The sequence below is a fragment of the Aedes albopictus genome, chromosome 1 (assembly GCF_035046485.1).
Source record: "Aedes albopictus strain Foshan chromosome 1, AalbF5, whole genome shotgun sequence".
In the NCBI taxonomy this organism is placed as follows: Eukaryota; Metazoa; Arthropoda; class Insecta; order Diptera; family Culicidae; genus Aedes; species Aedes albopictus.
The window spans coordinates 17,672,570-17,695,086 of NC_085136.1; the positions used below are offsets into that span (position 1 = coordinate 17,672,570).

General features: G+C 42.6%; 1 protein-coding gene across 4 annotated transcripts in view; it reads left to right on the top strand.

Moving 5' to 3' along the window:
• Nucleotides 1-21,288, top strand: part of LOC109431177 (uncharacterized) — a 58,878-nt gene extending 37,590 nt beyond the window's left edge. For all 4 annotated transcript variants that reach the window (XM_029855777.2, XM_019707386.3, XM_062844113.1 and 1 more), the window contains exons 3-5: nt 75-543; nt 617-1,231; nt 10,450-21,288. In XM_029855777.2, coding sequence (XP_029711637.1) covers nt 75-543; nt 617-1,231; nt 10,450-11,016 — 1,651 coding nt within the window. In that variant the 3' untranslated portion in view covers nt 11,017-21,288. The remainder of the gene's footprint in view (nt 1-74; nt 544-616; nt 1,232-10,449) is intronic.
• The last annotated feature ends 1,229 nt before the right edge of the window (nt 21,289-22,517 follow it).

Here is a 22,517-nt window from a genome sequence, read left to right on the forward strand (position 1 = left end):
GTTTTGTATACAAACTTTTTCCGAATGTTACTAGTGGACAGATCTGTATATGTAACTCTGCTTCCATTCCACAGATGCCCCGCCGTTCCGGAATGCATAGAAACGTACGCCCCGGAGCCGAAAAGCAGCAGTACAGTGTGGTCCTTCCGCTGGCGGAAGGACTCGGTAAAAACGGCAAAATCGGCAACCAACGGTGGCGGCGCCGGCGGCATCGGTGGCGGAAGAAGCGGAGCTACAACCCTGCCGAAAGCCGCCGGAACTGGCGGCGGTGGAGGAGGGGGTGGAGGCGATGCATCCGATCCGCTGGCGGCCCTGTTTGGCAAGACGTCTTCCGCGATGGACGAACAGCTGGTACGGGAACGGTTACAGGCGCTCGGGTTGGACTTTTTTCGGGACGATTTCGAGGGCGTTACCGTGGCCAAGACCAAGTGCTTGACGTGCGAGACCTGCACCGAGCAGAAGGAGACCATGATCGACATCGCGATTCCGATCGCGTCCAGCGAGGTGTCCGATGCGGCCAAAAACCCACAACTGTTCTACCAGGTTAGTTCCTCCCAAACTCACCCAAAACAATTCACTATCTTCAACACATTTCCTCTCCTTCTCCTCCTCCTAGAACTCGTGCATAACGCGGGAGTACTTTCGCGGGGACAATAAGTACCGGTGCGAGGAGTGTTGCGGCTACCGGGAAGCGATCCGGTCGATTTCGTTCGAGGTGCTCCCGAGGCAGCTGATTCTCCAGCTGAAGCGCTTCAACGGGGACATGGAGAAGATCAACAGCTACATTCCGACGCCGTTTGTGCTGCGGTGCTTCTGTAATACGTGTTTGCCAAAGCAGGACTGTGATAAGCCGCACATCTACCGGTTGTACAGTGTGATAACGCATGTGGGCGCGCGGATGTCGGTGGGGCACTACATTGCCTATACCAGCTCGCTGGATGTGCACGCCGAGTATCTGGGCTGTGGGAAGGATCGACGGAAGCAGCTGTTCCTGTCGGGGGGCTCGCTGGATGGGCTGGCAGGGGGGAGTGTGGGTGGTGGCAGTGTGGGAAGTGTTTCGTCGGTGAAGAGCAACAGTGAAAAGGGCATCAAGAAGTTCTTTGGCGGTAAAAAGGCCTCTAGTGCGGGTGATATGAGCAAGAAGAGCAAAGGCATTGCGGTCAACAAAATGATCAACGGAATAGAGGGTCTCAATCTAATCAACGGTTCCAGTGCGGGAAGCAACAATACGGTAAGTTATTTGAAATGGGGTAAGGTAGAAGCACGGGTTGTATGACGTTATAGGTGGACCATTGTTTATGCATTTTGGGAGTAAAGCTTGTACTGTTATTGATTTTGAAGCAACATACAGGACATCGAGCTTACTCTGCATATCACAGCCCCGTTGAGCTAAGAGAGCAACGTCATCAGCCAGTTCGAAGTCATTTAGGTGCCACAGCAACCCACGGTTTGATTCACGATTAATCACACACCTACCAGGATCTCGTCGATTACGATGAGGAACAGTAACGGTGATAGGATATATTCTTGCCTCACTCCAGCAACGACCCGGATGGAATCGGACAGAACACCGTTGTGCAGTACTCTGCACGAAATTGCCATGTACTGTGCTTCAATGAGGCCGATGATTTTCTCAGGGAGACCCTTGCGCCTGCGGGTCTCCTACATGTTTATGTGATTGAGACGGTCGAAAGCTTTTTCGTATTCAATGAACAACAGGTAGAGAGACTCTTGGAATTCATTGATTTGCTCCAGGATGATACGGAGCGTGACAATATGATCCACACAGGATCGTCCGGCGTGGAATCTTGCTTGTTGCCGTCGGAGAGTTGAGTCAATCTTCTCTTGTATCCGGTTATGGATCACTTTGCAGAGGGCTTTGAGAACGATACACAGTAACATGATGTCGCGGTTTCCCATATGTTGCAGAATAATTGATGCAGTAGTTGTGCGTATACTACGGGGTCAGCTTTGAGCATCTCAGCTGAAATGCGATCGACCCCTGGGGCCCTGTTCGATTTCATGCTACGGATGGCTGTTTCTATCTCCTGCACTGATGGAGCTTCGGTGTTGACACGGGTAATGCGTCGAACCCTTGGCGGATCATGCTGATCCGAAACGAGACCAGAGCGACAAAGGACACCCACACTACTGTTCCGATGGTTCAACCCATTGAAGGATTCGTAGTAAACCGTTCGACGCCACAGTTCACAGAGGAACAATTGACACACCTCAATAAGGGGTTAGGATATGCGGGTACTTCGAAGCCAGACGTGGAACAGACCATCGTGGACATGGAAACAGCAATCACACAAAACGTTAACATCAAAGACCAAAATACAGCCAGGAACATCGTAGCAGACGCCATCAAAACAGAACAGCGCAGTAAGGTAAATCCAGACGAGACAAAGATTTTAACGGAACTTAAAAATAAACCAGTATACTACATGAAGGCAAACAAAGGTAACGCGCTTGTTATTATGGACAAGAAGGACTACGACGAACAGATGGAGAAGAAGATAAACGAAAGACCGTACAGACATCTACGAGTAGACCCACTACCCGGTCTGATTAGACTGACAGACAAGACTCTGAAAGACTGTAAACCCATCATCGGAGAGGCTCAAATCGCATTCTTTCGCGGATCAAAGGTCTCCCTAAAATTCACAAATCCGGTCAAGAGATGCGAGAGATTATTTCAACTGAAGGATCCCCTACCCACAAATTGGCTAAATGGTTAGTCAAAGAGTTTCAAAGTATGCCAAAATCCTTCCCCACCAGTTCGGTCAAAAACACTCAGGAGTTCACCCAAAAGTTGTTGGAATCAGGAACCATCGAGGAGGACGAGATGATGGTTTCTTTCGACATCGCAGCACTATTCTCAAGTGTCCCTGTAAAGGATGCTCGTAACCTTCTCGAGGATTGGTTACTACCCCAAAAGTCTGATGCGGCTTGGAAAGGAAAATTTAGGACTTATTTACGTTTAGCTAGACTGTACATGGAAGAGAATTACTTCCAATTCCGTGGACAGTTCGACAAGCAGACCAAAGGTGCCTCCATGGAAAATTCCCTATCCCCATTTTTGTGCGAGCTTTTCATGGCAAATTTAGAAACCAAGCTAAAGGAGCAAGGTTTACTTTCGGAGAAATGGTGGAGGTACGTCGACAATATTTTCAGTGTGATCAAACGGGAAGCATTATCTAAGGCTCTAGAGGTCATCAACAATGTGCATAAGGATATCAGGTTCACTCACGAGAAAAAAAGGAGATAAAACTGTCATTTTTGGATCAATTAGTTAAGAGGCAAGACAGTTCATCGTTCGAATTCGAGATTTACAGGAAACCTACCAATACCATTCTTGTCATCCCCTATTGGTCGAATCACTCCTTCCAATTTAAGATGGCAGCTTTTCACCACATGGTTCACCGAATGCAGGCTCTACCTCTAAGCGATGACGGGAAGAATAAGGAACTCACTCACATATTCGAAACAGCGAGAATCAACGGATACAAGAAGAGGACAATTCAGGCCATCATCGACAAAAAGGAGAGGTTGCGATATCGAGGTTCCCTTACAACTCTTATCCCTATTTCAGAATCTTTGAAGCGAGTATCAGTCCCCTTTGATCAACACATCACTAATAATTTACGTTCTAGGCTCAGAAATCTCGGGATCGATTTAGTATTTTCTAACAGAAACAATCAGTTGAAGACTTCATTAGGCTCTACAAAGGATCCGGTTAACACCATTAACAAAATCAGTTGCTCCCATTGTGATAAGGTCCACGTTGGTCCAACAAAACGGTCTTAGGAGGTTAGATTCAGGAAACATATGGCAGAGGTAGGAAAGGCGCAGAGGATTGCTTCCGGTGGAGGAGCATTTCATGCTCAGCCGTTGGACGGCAGAACAGACGCTGTTTGAGCCGCATCACCTTGATGAACAGACGCTCGGTACGTAGGTACCTCATCAAACTTGCTGAAGGCAGAAGGACAACATTGCCTAGGCTGCACTACCAGCTAAGCACACAACTTTTAGCTGGCGGTCTTGTCATCGATTGACTCGTGGAAGCATGAGGTACGGACTTGTGAGGACCAGAGCTATGTTAGACGCTCCTTTTATCGACTCACCGTTTTGCAGCCCAAAGGGATTATTTATTGAAGGTTTAATTGAGATTGTGATGTTTCTCACAACAGTTCCATTAGACCTTTCGTGCCGAAGCAGCATCGTTGCTTGTGCGTTCATGGACTTTCGCATCCCGGTATAAAATACAACAAGGAATGGACAGACCACATCAGCCTTTAAGCAACTTGATTTGCTTAAAAACCGTTTTAGACAAGTCCACATTGATCTAGTTGGACCTCTTCCAGTCTCTTCTAGTCAGTGGTAACCGATATCTACTAATGATGATAGATAGGTATAGTGGATGACTCGAAGCTGTTCGCAACTGTCTTCAGAGATGTTGGAAGGAACCATCAAGCGGCTCTTCTCCAGTCACGATCCGAGTTTTTAGTCACCTTTTGTTGAACCACTGGGCCTCGTGCCTGCGATGAGGAGAGGATTACCGTCGAGGAACTTGCGGGGATTGCCAAATCCTTTAGCGTGGCCACAAGGAAATTCCGAACCTGACCTTAAAAGAAGTAATTTTGGAGTCTCCCGATATGTTAAGATCTGCAAAAATGTATGGATGAGGGAGTCTTCCCAGGGATTCGAACGTGACAGAGTAGTGTGGTCCTATTACCATACAGGCGGGGATTATCCTCATCAGAGTGTTAAAGACACCGAGAGTATCGATGGTTTCTTGACTTCCAGAAGAGGAATTCCAAGGTCAAAAACCCTATCTTGTCGGTTACTAAAACTGCCGATCAAGCTCTCAAGAGGATGGATCGTTATTATGCATAAGTGACTCTCAATGTAATGAATGCATTCTATGGCGCCAGTTGAGTAGCTAATACCAGAGCGCTCACAATACTGAATCAAGTATCTACTAGTACCTATACGACAAAGTGGTGGATCGAAAGTGCTTTCGCAGCACCTCAGGAGTTCCGCAACTTTCCATCCCGGGTCATTCGGTGTTATAGCAAGAGTCACGTACGACGATATCGTAAGGTTGAAGTTCCAGTCGGCGTATGCTATACTGACGATACTACACGTATACGCTGGAGGTCAACAAAGAATCGATCGAAGAAGACAGCAGCCAAATCAACCAATCAACAGCCATTCACAAAATCTCTTCGGGATGTGAAATGTCCAAATATCCAAGCCATATTGACATCAAAGCATTTTATGTCAATTTTATGATTTTGTGGGTGCAAGAGTCCGTTTGTAAGGCTCAAACACAATGAGAACGGCCAAACTGCAACAGTGTTGCTTACAATAAGAGCGCATCGGCGTCAACGGCATTGTACTAAAGTGCACCGAAAATCTGGAAATATGCAGAGCGGCAGCAACGGCATAGACGAACCTCAACATTAGGTTGTTTTTGCCAAGAACCCTGAAGTTTCTTCAGATGATCTTTCCTGTATTGATCTTGCATTTATTCTGGGACTACATCCAAAAAGTGCATTGAAAACCGCATCAAGGAATTCCTTTCCAAAAAGTTTCTTCCGGCATTCCTCTAGGAGTTCCTTCTGCGGTTCTTCCAGTAGTGCCTTCCAAGAATCCCACTGAAATTTTTCAGGGAGTTCCTTCTAGAACTTTTCAAAGAAATTTCTTTAGGAATTAATCCATGAATTTCCTTCGAATATTCCTGTTAAAGTTCTTCAGAAGCTAATCCAGGGATTTCTCCAAGATTTCCATAGGGGATTATTCAGTAAAACCATAGACAAACAGACGTAACACCCTGATAAATCCCATCGTATGTACACCGATTAAACGACCAATTAAAAAATTTTATAGTTGGCCAACTGACCACTCGTGGCGCTTGCATTTTTTTTGTTCGAGCTTGACGTTTGCCCACTACCGCCACCTAGTCGATGGTTGGCCAAACTCAGTTCTTTTAGCATTGGGCGAACCTGTATCCGTAATTAGATTTTGGATCGAAGAATGTTCGAAGTATTACGTCTGTTTGTCTGTGTTAAAACATTAAAAAACATTTCGAGATTCGCCCAGCAATTCCTCCCGGGATTCCACAAGGTTTTTATTTGGTAAACCCTGAGATAGTTCCTTTCGGGTTATTTTTTCAGGACTTCCTTCTGGGATTCCTCCAGAAAATCCGACGTGTTTTCTTCCAGATTTTTCACCAATTCCAGTTTTTTATAAAATACCTTCAGTTTTTCCCGCGATTTCTCCAGAAATTCCTCCACGAATTCCTTGCGATATTTTTTCACGAGTTGTTTCCAAGATTTCTACTGGAGGGATTCGAAAGTATCACGTAAAGGAATAAAAATGATCCGGAATCCAATAAAGATTTTTTTCCGGGATATGTTCTTTCCTGAATTCTTTTAGGAGTTCCTTCTGGGATTATTCCAGAACATCCTACCGGGATCCTTCCAGTATTTCTGTAGGAGTTCGTTTCGGGATTCCTCCAACAGTTCCTTCTGGCATTTCTCGAGGAATTTTTTTTTTGGGCATTCCTTGAGGAGTTGCTTCCGGAACTCATCCTTGTAGTGGCAAGTCCACTCGGTAAAAATGCCAAACCCTCCTAAAGGGTTCCCAAGCTGAATTGAATTAAGATGACCGTATAATGATGGAAATAAAGTTCAGTTTAGATTTGACTGCAGACATAGGTACTCGATCCTTTTATCATGCAGGAAAGAATGTTTCCGAATAATACATTCGCAGAAATTCCTCCAGAAATTCCTTCCGGGATTCCTTTAGAGGTTCCTCCTGGGATTTCTCCGAACATTCCTTACAGGATTCTTTTAAGAGTTCTATCTGAGATTTCTCTAGAAGTTCCTTCCGGGATTCGTCTAGGAGTTCCACCCTGGATTCCTTCAGAGGTTCCTTCCAGAATTTGTCTAGCAGTTTTTTCCGGAATTCCTCCAGGAGTTACTTCCGAGATTCTCTAGATGTTCATTATGGGATTCCTTCAGTAACTCCTCCCTGGATTCCTTCAGAAGTTCCTTCCGGAATTGATCTAAGAGTTTCTTCCGGGATTTCTCCAGGAGTTACTTCCGGAATTCTCCAGATGTTCATTATGGGATTCCTCCAGTAACTCCTCCCTGGATTACTTCAGAAGCTCCTTCCGGGATCGTCTAGGTGTTCCTTCCGACATTTCTCCAGGAGTTACTTCTGGGATTCTCCAGAAGTTCCTTATGGGATCCCATCAGTAACTCTTCTCTGGATTCCTTCAGAAGCTCCTTCCGCAATTCGTCTAGGAGTTCCTTCCGGGATTTCTACAGGAGTTACTTCCGGGATTCTCCAGAAGTTCCTTATGGGATTCCTTCAGTAACTCCTCCATGGATTCCTTCAGAAGTCCCTTCTAGGATTCCTCCAGGAGTTCCTTCCGACATTCTCCAGATGTTCATTATGGGATTCCTTCAGTAACTCCTCCCTGGATTCCTTCAGAAGTTCCTTCCGTTATTGATCTAAGAGTTTCTTCCGGGATTTCTCCAGGAGTTACTTCCGGGATTCTCCAGATGTTCATTATGGGATTCCTCCAGTAACTCCTCCCTGGATTACTTCAGAAGCTCCTTCCGGGATCGTCTAGGAGTTCCTTCCCACATTTCTCCAGGAGTTACTTCTGGGATTCTCCAGATGTTCTTTATGGGATCGTATCAGTACCGTCAAACGGGGTGACTTGCAACGGCGGGGTGACTTGCAACACTTGATGTCTTCTGTCTATGTTTATCAACAAAACATAAAAATCGGACGTTTACATACCAAAACTCAGTTGAACTTTAAAGTGCACATACTATCTGAGTAGTAGCCACGATTTTTACTTTTATGAAAATAGTTCCAACAAAATATTCATAAATTTAACATTAGTCTGAAAAAGTTACAAAAATGTGAACCTCGAATCGTTACCTGGAAAAGAACGAAAACAAAATTTCCCAAAAATTATATTCTATATGCGGATTCTATACATAATGAGCTATATGAATTTCCATTTTACTTTATAAAAATATTACAATATCTTTGTTATATTCATATGTTTTGAAATGTTGTACCTAGACGGGGTGACTTGCAACACTCATTTTCTTAACAATTCAAAGTCCAAGAAAACGAAATATTGTTGTTTAACTAATAATTTACCAGCAAAAGTCTGAAGGATCATTATATGAACTAAAAAATACATTAAAACTTATGTTAAATTAACAATTAGTGACTTGGTGTTTTAAGCCCAATGTTTCCATATAAAAAATCACAATTCAATTTCCTATGTAAAAACAAATGTAAAAATAAGTATGTCAGCCCAAACGATATCACAATAGTAGCAAGAATACTTATCGAATATGCTTGAAACTGAAAATCATTATCCGCGTGTTTGAAAAGGGATTTACATTGGGTGTTGCAAGTCACCCCGCACGACGTCTTATATTAAAAACGACCTTATTTGGCTTTTTCAACATGAAAAAATAAATCAATCTATAACTTGTTCACTCTATTCTATAGAGGGGCCGGCTATTAAAACTATTACAAATAGTTTGAATTTTAAAATTGAGTTTAATCAACATTTCTTGTTAGTTGAAGCTGAAAAGTGTTGCAAGTCACCCCGTTTGACGGTAACTCTTCTCTGGATTCCTTCAGAAGCTCCTTCCGGAATTCGTCTAGGAGTTTCTTCCGGGATTTCAGCAGGACTTACTTCCGGGATTCTCCACATGTTCATTATGAGATTCCTTCAGTAACTCCTCCCTGGATTCCTTCAGAAGCTCCTTCCGGAATTTGTCTAGGAGTTTCTTCCGGGATTTCTCCAGGACTTACTTCCGGGATTCTCCACATGTTCCTTATGGGATTCCTTCAGTAACTCCTCCCTGGATTCCTTCAGAAGTCCCTTCTAGGATTCCTCCAGGAGTTCCTTCCGACATTCGTCTAGGAGTTTCTTCCGGGATGCCTTCAGAAATTGCAGTATTTTTCCAGAAGTTCCTTCCAGAATTTCTCCATGAATCCCTTCCGGGAATCCTCCAGGATTGCCTTTCGGGATTTCAGGGTTCTTTGTGCGACTTCTTTCAGGAGTTCCTTGCGAGATTTCTGTAGGGGTGTCTTTCAAGATTCCTTCGGGAGTTTCTTCCAGGATTATTCCTGGAGTTCCTTCCGGGAAGGACGGCAAGTGCGTATCGTAGGTACATGTCGCATGGTGCACTTTGTGTCACCACCTGTATGATGCCACAAGGGGCATGATAGGACTGTCAAATTAGTCTCAAAGATCAAATGGATAGTTCCGTAAAAGGTAGGCCACAGGTCGATTCCGAGGGTACCTAGTTAGGATAATAGGTGTCATAGAGAAGTAACATTCTACCTGACTCAGGTCTTTCCGGGCCCTGGCTGATTTTGGCAGTATCTAAATCGTTTAGCTCATGCGGATTTTCCCAAGTGTCCGAGTTTTTCCGGTTCCCTGTGGTCATCTCGATCCTTCTAGCGGACAGTTGGTCACACGGAAGATTTCCTGGTATGTTGTAGTCGTGGTGGCAGCCCACTAGGTTGGATTCGAGCCCGCGGCATTGATAGGGTCGCGGGAAAATTGCGGAGCATACGAAGGCCCCATGTACGTACGCCGTTCTGCGGTGTAAGCTGATCAAACCTCTGCTAGGGGGAGGTCTAATTGTGGTGCACGAAATATTAGCTTTTACATTTATTTGCAGTGGAGAGCAAGCGTGGTGTCGATTCTGTCCCGCCTTCCGAGGACTTTGGGAGTAGTAAGGTCTCTAAGAAAGTTGCCAAAACCTTGGTGTCCTCCTTAAAGAGCGAGTCACGAAGATCGTAGATGTGCCGTTAAGGTGTTCGGTGAAACGCTGCTTCCACCTTTCGATCGTTTGCGTCTCATGAGGCTGTGTTCGTGTAATTAGGCGGAAGCTATACTGCCGTCACTCGCATAACAGTCCCATCTTTGCTGGGCTTCCTATTCATATGGGAGTGGGGGCAGTATAGTTGTTGTAGACTAGATCCCTTTCCGTAAACTAATTGAATAGAACTCGACATCTTATTGACTCTCCACTTCCTCAATGCGAAGCCCGTTCTTACTGGTAGTGACAGATGCAGTTCTAATGATTTTTCTTCGCCTTTTAAACAACTGAAATGCCGTGTCATTAATTAGCTCAGTAGCTTAGTTAGTAAAGCACTTGTCTAGCGTATAAGGGTCGTGTGTTCAAATCTCACCTAAACTGGGGATTTTTCTAAATTTAAGTATTTTTTAATTATTTTTCAATTGCAGTTATTCATAGACAAAACAATTTCACAAATTTCTCGGAAATGATCCTCAAAGAATTGTTACTCTCGAAAAACGTCATGCAACTCACACCTGACCTAGCTCTTTCACAATAACTAATCCTATTTTCCCTTCCCCATTCGCAGGCCTCATTCGGTTCGCACTCGGGAAGCAATAGTCCCAACAGCAACGGGACTCCAACCGGTTCCCTGGCCAGCCGGATACCGTGCGCCGGTCTCAATTGTTGCGGAATTCACCCGAAAAATAGTCATCTTAGTTCGTACGGTAGCGGTAATGGCAATAGTTTTAATAATTCAGCAGCGGACAACGGCGTCAACGGTGGCGGCGGGATCCTACTGGATTCCGGCGGTTCCGCCGTCAACTCGGTCGAAAGTCACATGAACTACATCAACTCGATGGCGAATGGGCTGTCGTCGTCGTCCTCCGGACCGAGTGGCGCTGCCGCGCCCACGACCCTGGCCGCGTTCGAGCAGAGTCTAAGTCAACAGCTGTGGCACATGTGCGACGATGATAAAATCAAAATCATGTCCCAGGCGGAGTTCGAGGAGTTGCTGTCGCCGAACCGGAGGCACGTGATAACGCCATATCTGCTGTTCTACGCGCGGTACGATTTGGCCCCGGCGGGCCAAAGTGGCTGTCAGAAGGAGCTGGATGGTGGCGGAGGACCAACGTGTGGGGTGATGATTGACTAATGACGGGCCGCATCTTGGTGGGCTACGACGGTAGGTGTGCAGCAGAAGCTGTTAGTTTTTGTAGTAATTCGCGAGATATAGTTCTATAATATCTATTCAGGAAAGGGAGCGAAGCATACGCGGTTCACCGGTTTAGGCTATATGTTCATAATTTGTTGTGTTGGTGTTTTGATTCAGTTTCCGAGCATATCGTTTTCGGCAATGTCAGATTTAAAATTTTCGGTGTAATTTATTACGTGGTGGAGTGTCCGCGACAATATGTATGTTAATGTTATGGTGTATGAAATGTGCAAAATACACAGCCTTCGTAAACGTAAGCAGAACCTTTAGTTCCTTAATTCCACGGTACAAGAACAGCTTTACTTCCTGACGGGTTTCCGAACACCGGAACATACCTAACATGGCCAGTTAGATACCCGTCTAACCGCCTCATTCAAACTTTCTCCAGATATTTCGTCAACAATTTTTGTGGGGTTTTCCCTAAACTTTCTCCAGGTATTTCTACAGGAATTTCTCCCGGGACATTTGCCTGGGATTTTCATAGGATATCTCTGGAATTCCTTAGAGATAGCTTCAGGAATTCCTACTGCGATTTCTGTCGGCGTTTCTTTCGGGATTTCTCTTAGAGATTATCCGATGCTCCTCCCGTGATTCCCGAGTTTACCCGTGGACTTCTGTAGTAGTTACTACTGATTTTTTTCCCATTTCCGAAATTTCTTCTGAAATTCTTCTCAAGAGCTCTTGCCAAAATTTCTTCCAAAGGTTTTCGAAGTTCTTTCTGGGAGTTTTGTTTGCGATGATCGTCCTGGAAATATTCTCAATGGATTTCCCTCCAGAATTATCCACCGGACTGCCAGAAGAAATCCCGGAATGAATTCTTGTAGAATCCCGGGAGTTGTCATGGGAATTACTATTGATATTTCTCATGGAGTTCTTCACAAGATATCGTCCAAAAGTTTTTCTGGAATTTCTCTTGAAGTCCTGCGGTTTTTAGAGGTGACCCTCCTGGTATTACTGTTAAAGGCTTTCTCGAGATTCCTCTCAAACTTCGGACTCCCATATTCCATCCAGGGACTCCTCTTGAGATTTCATCGAGAATGCCTGCCTGAACATCTTATCAAGTCCCTTGATAGACGAAATTTCTCACGGAACTCAGTAGGAGCTTTCCCGGAAATACTCGCAGATTTTGTTTAACGGCATTTTACCTGATCTTTCTCCCGTATAACTACGGAGTTCCATGTGAAAATTCCCGTAAAGAATATTGGATGAATTCCGGGAGAAACAATAGCAGAAATCTCGGTAGAACTTCCGGAAGGTACTCGGTGGACATTAGACCGGCCCAAATACAAAAATGTCGAAAAATTCCACGGGGCACCCTCTAGAATCGTGCCTTTGGATGAGAAGAACAATCTGTGAAAGATTCAGCTCAATCGGTTTAAAACTGAGCTGGCGCAAATGAGTTGAAGGTTTGTATGGGATTTTCAGCCCAAATATATCGGAAATGGGATGACCTCCAGTCTCTCACTCAGTATGCCAGTTCAGCGAGTTCGATTTAGCTCAGAATTGGAAGAATGGTAGTTGATACCCTAAGGAACAACTTTGTAGAAGACCATATCATGATAAAACTTAATATAGTTTTGGTTTCAGCTAACGAAAGCAGGATGAGGACATCTTCCCCTGTTTACTCTCGGTTGTTACATGCAGCACGTGTTTGCTGTTCGAAACTTGCGCTCAACATCATAGGCGGCTATGTTGTCCTTCATTTCAATTGCTCACGCACGTGGGCGGGTATCGAAACAATGAAGAATTACATAGCTGCCTATGATGTAGTGCGCAAGCTTCGACCGACAAACACGTGCTGCATGTAACAACCGAGAGTAAACAGGAGAAGATGTCCTCATCCTGCTTTTGTTAGCTGAAACCGCAACTATATTAAGGTTTATCATGATATGGTCTTCTACAAAGTGGTCCCTCGGGTATCAACTACCATTCTTTCAATTCTGAGCTAAATCGAACTCGCTGAACCGGCGTACTGAGTGAGAGACTAGAGGTCATCCAATTTCCCATATATTTAGACTGAAAATCCTATACAAACCTTCAACTCATTTGCGCCAGCTCAGTTTTAAACCGATCGAGCTGAATCTTTTACAGATTGTTCTTCTCATCCAAAGGCACGATTCTAGAGGGTGCCCCGTAATTTTTTCTAACTTTTCTTTCTCGCCATACAAATGTGGGCCGGTCTAGTGGACATCCCTGGAAAACTTCTGGTAGTTATCTTCGAGGAAAGGGTTAAGTAACTTTCTGAAGTAAGTCCTGAAAGAGATCCTGAATCTTAAAAGAAATCCTGATCATGCTATTGCTAGGCTCTCTCAAAAACCAGAGATAGCTAAACCGCAAAATCAGTGAAATATCTCTGGAATACCTAGTTCTGGAATGTCTGACAATGTTTCCTCATCTGACATGTGTCAAATCCGTGAAAGTTAGGTAGTTGCCCGTATTAAGCAATCCATAACATGCATGCCTTTACTACTTAAGCCTTTGGATGTTATCGACATAAGAGTCACGCGCAAACACCACCCAAGTAACATTTTTGACTCAAACAGACTAGAATAGGTTCTCAGAACCATCATAATCCCAAAATGAAAGATGTTAAGTTTTAAGATTGTCCTCAAAACCTCTACAAGATCGATTGGTCATCAAACTGTTACATAGGAGGTGTGGTCACGGTTGCGTTATTGACAAGCATACATAAATACTCGAGGCATGACACCCAAGTTTATCTTCTAATTTTTATCAAGAACACAGGGTTCCCAAGGTTACAGACGGAAAAGTTCTCGCTCGTCGTCAAAAAGTGATCCTGATAAGATGGGCATTCATTCGGTTTTCCAAATGCTTATGAACTCCTCTGTACTTACATCGAAATTGCCCTAACAGTATTTTTGGAAGTAGGTTTTCTTTTCAGTCCTAAAAGTCGCTAGACATGAAATCCACCGTTCCGATTTGAGTTTTTTCTTCCAGTTTCAGTAAGTTGTCAAATAGAGACAGTAGAAACGTTAAAACTGATGCTGTCGTCTCATTTTTCGTACTTTACTAGATCCCTCGTCGCATCTAACACAACATCAAATCCATATGTTTCATGATTACAGAATTAAAATAGCCACCAAATAGTCGAGAAAAATGAAAAAAAAAACGAAATCATCAGTAAGAATTCACAAAAAAAAAATGAAACCTACACTGAGTATATAAAGCAGAGCAACAAAACTAGCCGAACCTGTATACAATCCCGCTGCATACAAAAAACCGGAAACTGGGCTTAAATAGGGAACCCCGCTGTAGTAAAACAGGAAAATTATAGCTTATACACATCCCAGAAATAGCGAAAAAACATGGAAAAAGAGCGTAAACTTCCACTTTAGGCAACAACGCAACATAACCTCAAAAGTGTCCCATTCTAAACTGAACAGAACAAGAAAGAGAGAGACACTCAACACACAAACAGCAAACCTTCAGTACATATAAGAGCTTCTAAACGCAAAACAAAACAAAAAAACAGAGACGAGGATGCGATCTTCCTACTGCCCTGCCAATTCTTAACCTAATAGAATGAGAATGCAAAGCTCCTTGATTTGGCTTCTTTTCTCAGTTAACTTTCGGACAATTGGAAGTACATAACGACGGATCTTGAAAAGAAAAAGCAACTCTTTTGGCAATTGACAGACCTCAATCCACCTTTCCAAGGGATCGATAAAACCTGCCATAGAACCATAACTTTACCATAACAGTTATGGTAAAATCATTCAAAAATTATGGAACGAATCGTGTTAACCATATCGTGAATGGTGGAAACCGTACAGTGAATGGTGGAAACCGTACAGTAAATGGTGAAAACCATACCGTGAAGGGTAATTTGCTATTGTGCGGGGATACTGAAAACTAAATCTGACCTTACAGCATTACAATACAGCTTATTGTGGTTACTATACGAAGCACAATACAACGACAATGTAACAAATGGTTATTCACCATACAACGTATCGTGAATTAATGTTTTACAATCTAATAGAGATTCGTATTCGAGGACTTGAGAAAATATTTCGGCCCGGGGTAATCGAGTCATCCAGATAATCGAGCCATTTCCAGAAGAATCTCCTGGAACATGTATGGAAGGAATTCAAGACAGATTCCCAGGAGGAACACCTGGAGAATTTTCAGGAAACACTCGAAAGATTCTAAATAGTAACTCCTTTAGGATTCCCAGGAGAATTTCTAGCCGAAACACCTGGTAGATTCTCAGAAACAGAATAACAAAAAGAGATCCTGGGGGATTCCCACAAAGAACTTCTGGAAGAATTCTAGATTGAGCTCAAGGAGGATTCCCAAAAGAAACTCCTGGAGAATTTCCAGAAGAAACTCCAGGAAGATTCCCAGAAGGAATTCGAGGAGAGTTCCCAGTAGGAGCATCTGTAGTATTTTCAGGAGAAACTCTTTGAAGGTTCTATGTACTAACTCCTTTAGGATTCCCAAAAGGAACTCCTGGAAAATTTATAGAAGAAACACCTGGTGGATTCACAGAAAACGCTCTTGGAAGATAATCAGAAGCAATTCGTGGAAGAAACTTAAAAAGAACTTCATGAGAATTCCTGGATTGAGCTCCTGGAGGATTCTCAAAAGGAACTCTTGGAGTATTTCCAGAAGGAACTCTTGGAGGAATTCCCAGAAGAAATTCAAGAAGTGTTCCCAGGAGGAACGTCTGTGGTATTTTCAAGAGAAACTCTTTCAAGATTCTAAGTAGTAACTTCTGGAGGATTCCAGGAAGGAACTCTAGGAAGATTTGTAGAAGGAATACCTGGAATAATTCCAAAAAGAACTCCAGGAGCATTTCCACAACGAACTGCTGGAGGATAAGCAGAAGGAGCTCCTCGAGGATTCCCAAAAGGAACTCGTGGAGGATTTTCAGAAGAAACTCCAGGGAGATTCCCAGAAGAAATTCCAAGACGGTTCCTAGGAGGAACTCCTGGAACAAACTCTTTAAACATTATAAATAGTAACTCCTTGAGGATTATCAGAACGAACTCCTGGAGGATTTCCTAGTAGATTCGCAGAAAACACTCTTGGAAGATTTATAGAAGGAACTCCTGGAAGAATTTCAAAAAGAACTCCAGTAGGATTCCCACAAAGGACTACTGGAGGATTTCTAGATTGAGCTCCTGGGGGATTCTCAAAAAGAACTCTTGGAGAATTTCCAGAAGAAACCCCAGGAAGATTGCCAGGAGGAATTCAAGATGGGTTCTCAGGAGGAACGCCTGAAGAATTATCAAGAGAAACTCTTTAAAGATTCGTAGTAGTAACTCCTTGAAGATTCCCAGAAGGGATTTCTGGAAGATATTAACGATAAACATATCATGGATGCCAAGAAAACATTCCTGGCAGATTTATAAAATGAACCCCAGGAGGATTTCTACAAAGAACTTCTGAAGGATTTCCAGATTGAGCTCCTGGAGGATTCCCGGAAGGAACACTTGGAGGATTTCCAGAAGTAACTCTACAAAGTTTCCCAGAAGGAATTCAAGGAGAGTTCCCAGGAGGAACTCCTGATTTCTAGAAGAAACACTCGATGGATTCTGAGAAAACACTCCTGAATGATTTATAGAAGGAACTCGTGGGAGAATTCCAAAACGAACTACTGGAGGATTCCTGGTTTTAGCTTCGGGAGGATTCCCAAAAGGAATTCTTGGAGAATTCCCAGAAGGAACTCTTGGAGGAATTCCCAGGAGGAATTCAAAGAGAGTCCCTAGGAGGAATACCTGGAGAAATTCCAAGAGAAACTCTTTGAAGATTCTAAATAGTAACTCTATGAGGACTCTCAGAAGGAACTCCTGGTAGACTTATAGAAGGAACACCTGATGGATTCCCAGAAAACAATCTTGGAAGATAATAGAACTCCTGGAAGAATTTCAAAAGGAATTCCAGGAGAATTCCCACAATGAACTCCTGGGGGATTTCTAGAAGGAGCTTTTGTAGGATTCCCGAAAGAATTTCATGGATGATTCCCAGAAGAAACTCCAGGAAGATTCACAGAGGGAAGGAGTTCCCACTCGAAAGATCCAAACTCCCAAACTCGAAAGATTCTTAGTGGTAGCTCCTGAAGGAATCCCAGATGGATCCGCTGGACGAATTCCCGAAGAATTTTAAGAAAGAAGGGAATCCATGAAGAATTCGTAATGGAACTTCTGCTGGAATCTGAGAAAATCTTTTGAATGAGTCTCAGGATGATCTTCTGAGAGGATCCTGAAGGAACTCCTGATGAAATCTCCACAGACAAATTTGAAAGAATTTCAGAAAAAAATAATCTTGGAAGAACTCCGTAGGAACTGATTGAAGAAAACTCCTGGAGGAATTACAGAAAGAGCGTTTAGGTGAATCTCAGCAAAAACTCCAGGAGGAATTGCAAGAGAAAATATTGGGTATAACCCAGTCAGGAATTCCGTTTCCTGGTGGAACTCATAAAGGAATTCCCGTAGAACCTCCAAGAGGACTTTGTGCAGGAGGCCATCTGGGATAATTCTAGAAGGAACTTTCATAGATATCCCAGGGGTCAGGAACTCTTTACTTCACTACTTCACTAAAGTGTTAGAAAGTTTTAGTAAAACATTTATACTTTTAGATATCCCAACGAAAACTTCTCATCGAATTCCAAAAGGTGAATCTCACGAGATTACCTAGAGGAATACTAGAAACCTTCTCTTGGAGGAATGTCAGAAGAAACCCCAGTGAGCCTAAGAGTAGTTCTGGAGGAACTCCAAGAGATTACACAGAAAAATCCCATCAGATTTCCTAAAACTATCCCAGAAAGAAGCATCAAAAATAATCCGTGAAGAAATCTGGAGGTATTTCAGATGAAACGCCTGGTGGATCTTCTGGGATTAACTGTGAAACCCCTAGAAGAAAGCTGGAGGAACTTTAAGAAATGCGAAATTCAGACAAGACCAACTAGAACTAGAGGTATTTTAGAAAGAACCATACAAGGAATCCCAAAGAAAAAAAAGTTCTGCTGAAATTCCTGAAGATTATCAAGAAGAATCCCATAAGATTACCTTAAGGCATCTAAAAGCAACTGTAACAGAAATTAATGGAAAACTTTATTTATTTATTTATTTTTTTTTTTTTTATATTTCAACTCCTTAGAAACTACGGAAGGCATTCAAAAGAAACATACGAGTCGATTCCAGAAGCAACCTTTGCGGGAATCTCAGATGGTACTCCATGAGGAATTCCATAAAACTAAGCTTCTCAGCGTATTGCAAGTGATAGTCAAGCATAATCGTACAAGATTACCTAGAAGAGGAATTCCTGAAACATTCTTGGAAGAATTCCAGAAGGTATGCATTGAGGAATTCTTGAAGTACTTGTTGTGAAATTCATAGAAATTCCAATAAAACAAATCCATGAGATTATGTAAAAGAATCCAGAAGACTCTACTTGAGGAAATCCCCACTAAAATACTGTCCAAGCGGAATCATCTACTGAGGATCTCTGGAGATGTATCTCCAGAATCTTTCTTGAAAAAATTCCACATGGAATCCGTTGAGTAATCCCAAAAGAACTTGTGGACGAATCTCTTAAGATTGACTTAAAAAATCTCAAGATATTTCCTAAAGTTATCTCAGAAGAAACTCCTACGAAAGTTCTAGGAGGAATTCTCCCAGAATTCTCGTCAGAATCCTCTCAGGATTCTCGTCAAAATCCTTTCAGAATTCTTGTCAGAACGCTTTGGGTCGCCAATCCGGAGACGAATCCCAGTACAACTTCATGCAATAGCAAACAAAGAAAGCTTTTCAATCAAACATTGTAGAAGTGCTGCATAAAACACATAGTTGAAGGTTCTTTTATAAAAACTACCATTGATTTACGATAAACTCTATTGTTCAACAACAAACCGCAGACAAACCATATTGTGTACGTATTTTCTGATTTTTGTTCCAGAATGTTTTTGAATTGTTACATATAACAATCCCCGTATACTTTGGTAAAAGTGGAATTTACCATAAACGTTATGGTAGAAAACCATAGAGTGTATTGTTGCTCTATCGTTTCAAACATTTGAATCAATGGTAGGTCCCTTTCACTTTAAAATATTGATTGTAACAATATATTCTGTTGTAATTTTATTACCGTTTTTATCAGGGGTGGCAGAGCAAGTTCTAGTCACAATAAACTGTATCGTAATGTTACAATACTCTATATGTTCTCATTGGGCAAAAAGACAAACGGCTGTATGCATTATTCAGGTGTTTCTTTCTAGTTTTAAATTGTTTTCAGGATTAGGTCACTTTTCCCTTGTCAATAAACATTTTTCAAAGGTCTTCAAAAATGTAGATCGTCGCGCCAGTTGTCAAAAAGAGGATGCTAAAATACAATAAAAGAGCGAGAAAATGGGTTCCCTTTTATCCGTACTTCCAATTGACCAGCTTTATTCTGTATCCTTTTGAAAGCTCTTGGATGATTACAGATTAGAGAGATTGATACTTACAAACGGTAGTCAACAGTTTTGTCACATAACAGACTAAAACAGGAAACTGGCAACTCTGTGATTGTTCGAAAGCCGATGTATGGTCGACATAAAACTCTATGGGGTCTATTGAGTAAGTCGGCCCTCAATGTCGACTCTGTGACCACAGTATTCGAAACAAGTCAGTAGTAGGGCTTCCGATTAAACCAACGAAATAGAGCTCGTAACCGTTCGCTATGTCGACCTGGTTGCCAGTTTTCTCGATATGCAATCATCGCCGTTCTTGACTAGAATTAAGTTGAAATGTCGTCAAGATCCATCGAGCTCTTGGATCGTCTACTTTGCAGAAATTATTAGTACTCTTTTTTTTAAGGCATTCGACCAGTATCTGTGATCATTGTTCCCTGCTTGTATTAATTTTAATTGTGTACATTATTCGCACCTAACGCAAGTATTACACTAAAATTCCCTCCAAAATAGTCGGAAAAGGGAAGCGTTGGATGCTTTCGATCGCCGTATAAAATCCCAAAAATCTTCCAATCTACCGGCGTTACTGTTTTACACATACACACACATTAACACTGAAAACACACTTACACCATCAAATACGCATGTAAACACACACACACACATACACACTCATTTCGAATTAACACGTATACAAAGCAAGAAAGTAACAACAAAGCAAGCCGCCGCCGTGTAAATAGGAGCTTCTTTTATCTCGGTTTTCCTTTTCCGTCGAAAAAAAACAACAACTTTTATTATCTAATTGTATTATCGTAGAGTAGGAGTGCGTTTAGATATGGACAGAAAAATTTCCGAAGAAGAAACCGCGACGAAGAGAATGATGATATTACACAATAGACGGACGGACGGACAGACCGATAGGTGATGAACAATAGACAGACAGAGAGAGAGAGGAAAACGTACGAACACGCTAAAAACACAGGTGTTTTAAAACCCAGTTAATTTTTCGTTTTGTGAAACTAACCAATTCTAGTGTTAGACGACGGTCGAACAATTAGCTGTAAGGAAACTTAACAGATGCAAGAGAGAGAGAGATCAGAAGAAGCAGAGAGAAAGCGAGAGAGTCAACGCAGAAAGATTTAAACACTGTTGTACATAGTTAAGCATTAGAGAGGTATTTATCGAAAAGTTACTGCTGTGTGAAAAGATATTCTTAGAAAGAGAGAGAGAGAAAGCAACTGTGGCCGAAGGTATTTTTTAGACGACTGATAGTTTTTTTAGTTGTGTTGTTTCCAGAACCTACCAGCATCCCAAATACATTTAAAAATGGAATGAACAAAAAAATCAGAGATTAGAGACATAGTCACAACAACAACAACAACACATTCAGCAGCTGTTACACTGCGCTGGTGCGCGGCGTATGCATACTCTTACCAGGCAGCGCAGTATTCCGCCGGGCAATGAAACTTGAAAGAATTCCATTACCCATCATACAAAAACAGTAAATTAAACAAAAACACTTGGTAAACAAACTAGAACAAAACTAGGAACGATTTGGGTTGCGACTTTGGGAAGCTTCAGATTGTATAGTTCAAGGCTCTAGGAAGAAGAAATAAAAAAAACGATGGCTCAGGGAGCCGTCGGGATACAAGGCACAGACAGGTGCGAGAGAGGGAGAAAGAAACAATGTGCAGTGCAACGCTACTATAAAGGAAAAGAGGACAATTATGATTATAGTATCATATGTAATGAAATCAATAAAAACACTGGAAACAGTAACATGAAGAAATAACAAAGATTGCGGAGGAGTTGAGAGTTGTTATGCCGAAATTTCCATTTTTCTTGTGGGGTTTGCGTTAAAACGATATTTCAATCTTTAGTAACTTGGCAAGATGACAAAAGAAACGAAGATCTGACGATATCAACAGTTTATGGGAGTTTATCCATGAAGCAGTGGCAACAACAGCGCAATGCGTGATAGCTACCGCCAGCGACGTCTACGCAAAGGTCGCTGTAAGGTGTGAATATAGTTAAGTGTTATTCCCCTTGCGTGTCCTTCCCCTAGCATCAGTGACAGCCAGCACCATGACGAGGTTATTAGTGTGAAGCTGTCTCATTGAGGAGAAGAGTTTTGGCGGAGCAAGTCGCCTTCATCGTGTGGTTTCGTATTATGTCAAGTGATTCTACTGTTGTTTGCTAGCATGGCGGGGAATGGATTGATCCAGTGAGCTACGCAGTATTCACAGTTGGTTCGCCGAGGAGCGACGAGTGACGATTATGAACAATACCGCCAGGAATCGAATGCAAGAAACGTCATCACAAAGAGAGTGCGATTACTGAAGCAGGAAAGCATGGATAGGAACGGTATGCGGAGGGTTTACTCCACTGTCGATAGTGCGTGGCACAAGGCTGCGCTAGTACCCGCCATGTACAATGATCGCAAATAGGATGGAGAACTTGGAAGATTTGCTGAATGATTGAAATGAAGGTGCACCCAGGAACAGGATTAACCCTCGAGTGATGGCGCTGTTGTATTTTTTACAACACGTTGAACAAATTTTGCTTTTTTTGGAGCCTCGTAGCCGTGCGGTTAGGGTCACCAAGCTTATAATCACACCATGCTATGGGGTGAGGGTTCGATTCCCGCTTCGGGCGTTGAAACTTTTCGTGAGAATAGTTTCTTCCCCGATTCCACTGGTGCATGCTCCGTTGTCCGTTGTCTAATGTTAAGTTTAAAACAGTCTGTACAGCCGAAAGCTGAAGACGTTGTCCGTGTCTTTATTCAGCATTGGCGTGGTGCTGACGGTGGTGGCCAACTGCACGAGTTACGGAAGGTTAACATACTTAATTGTTAACCTAGTTGTCTATCAGTGGAACGACCTACACTGGATGTCCAATGATTGCTTAAGGACAAACGTCTTGAAATCCCGCTTCAACATTGCATCAAAACTTCAGACGCACAAATCTCAAGAAACTAGCTTCAAACAACAATGCATTTTATTATTCTGTTCTTGCTCACTTGTAA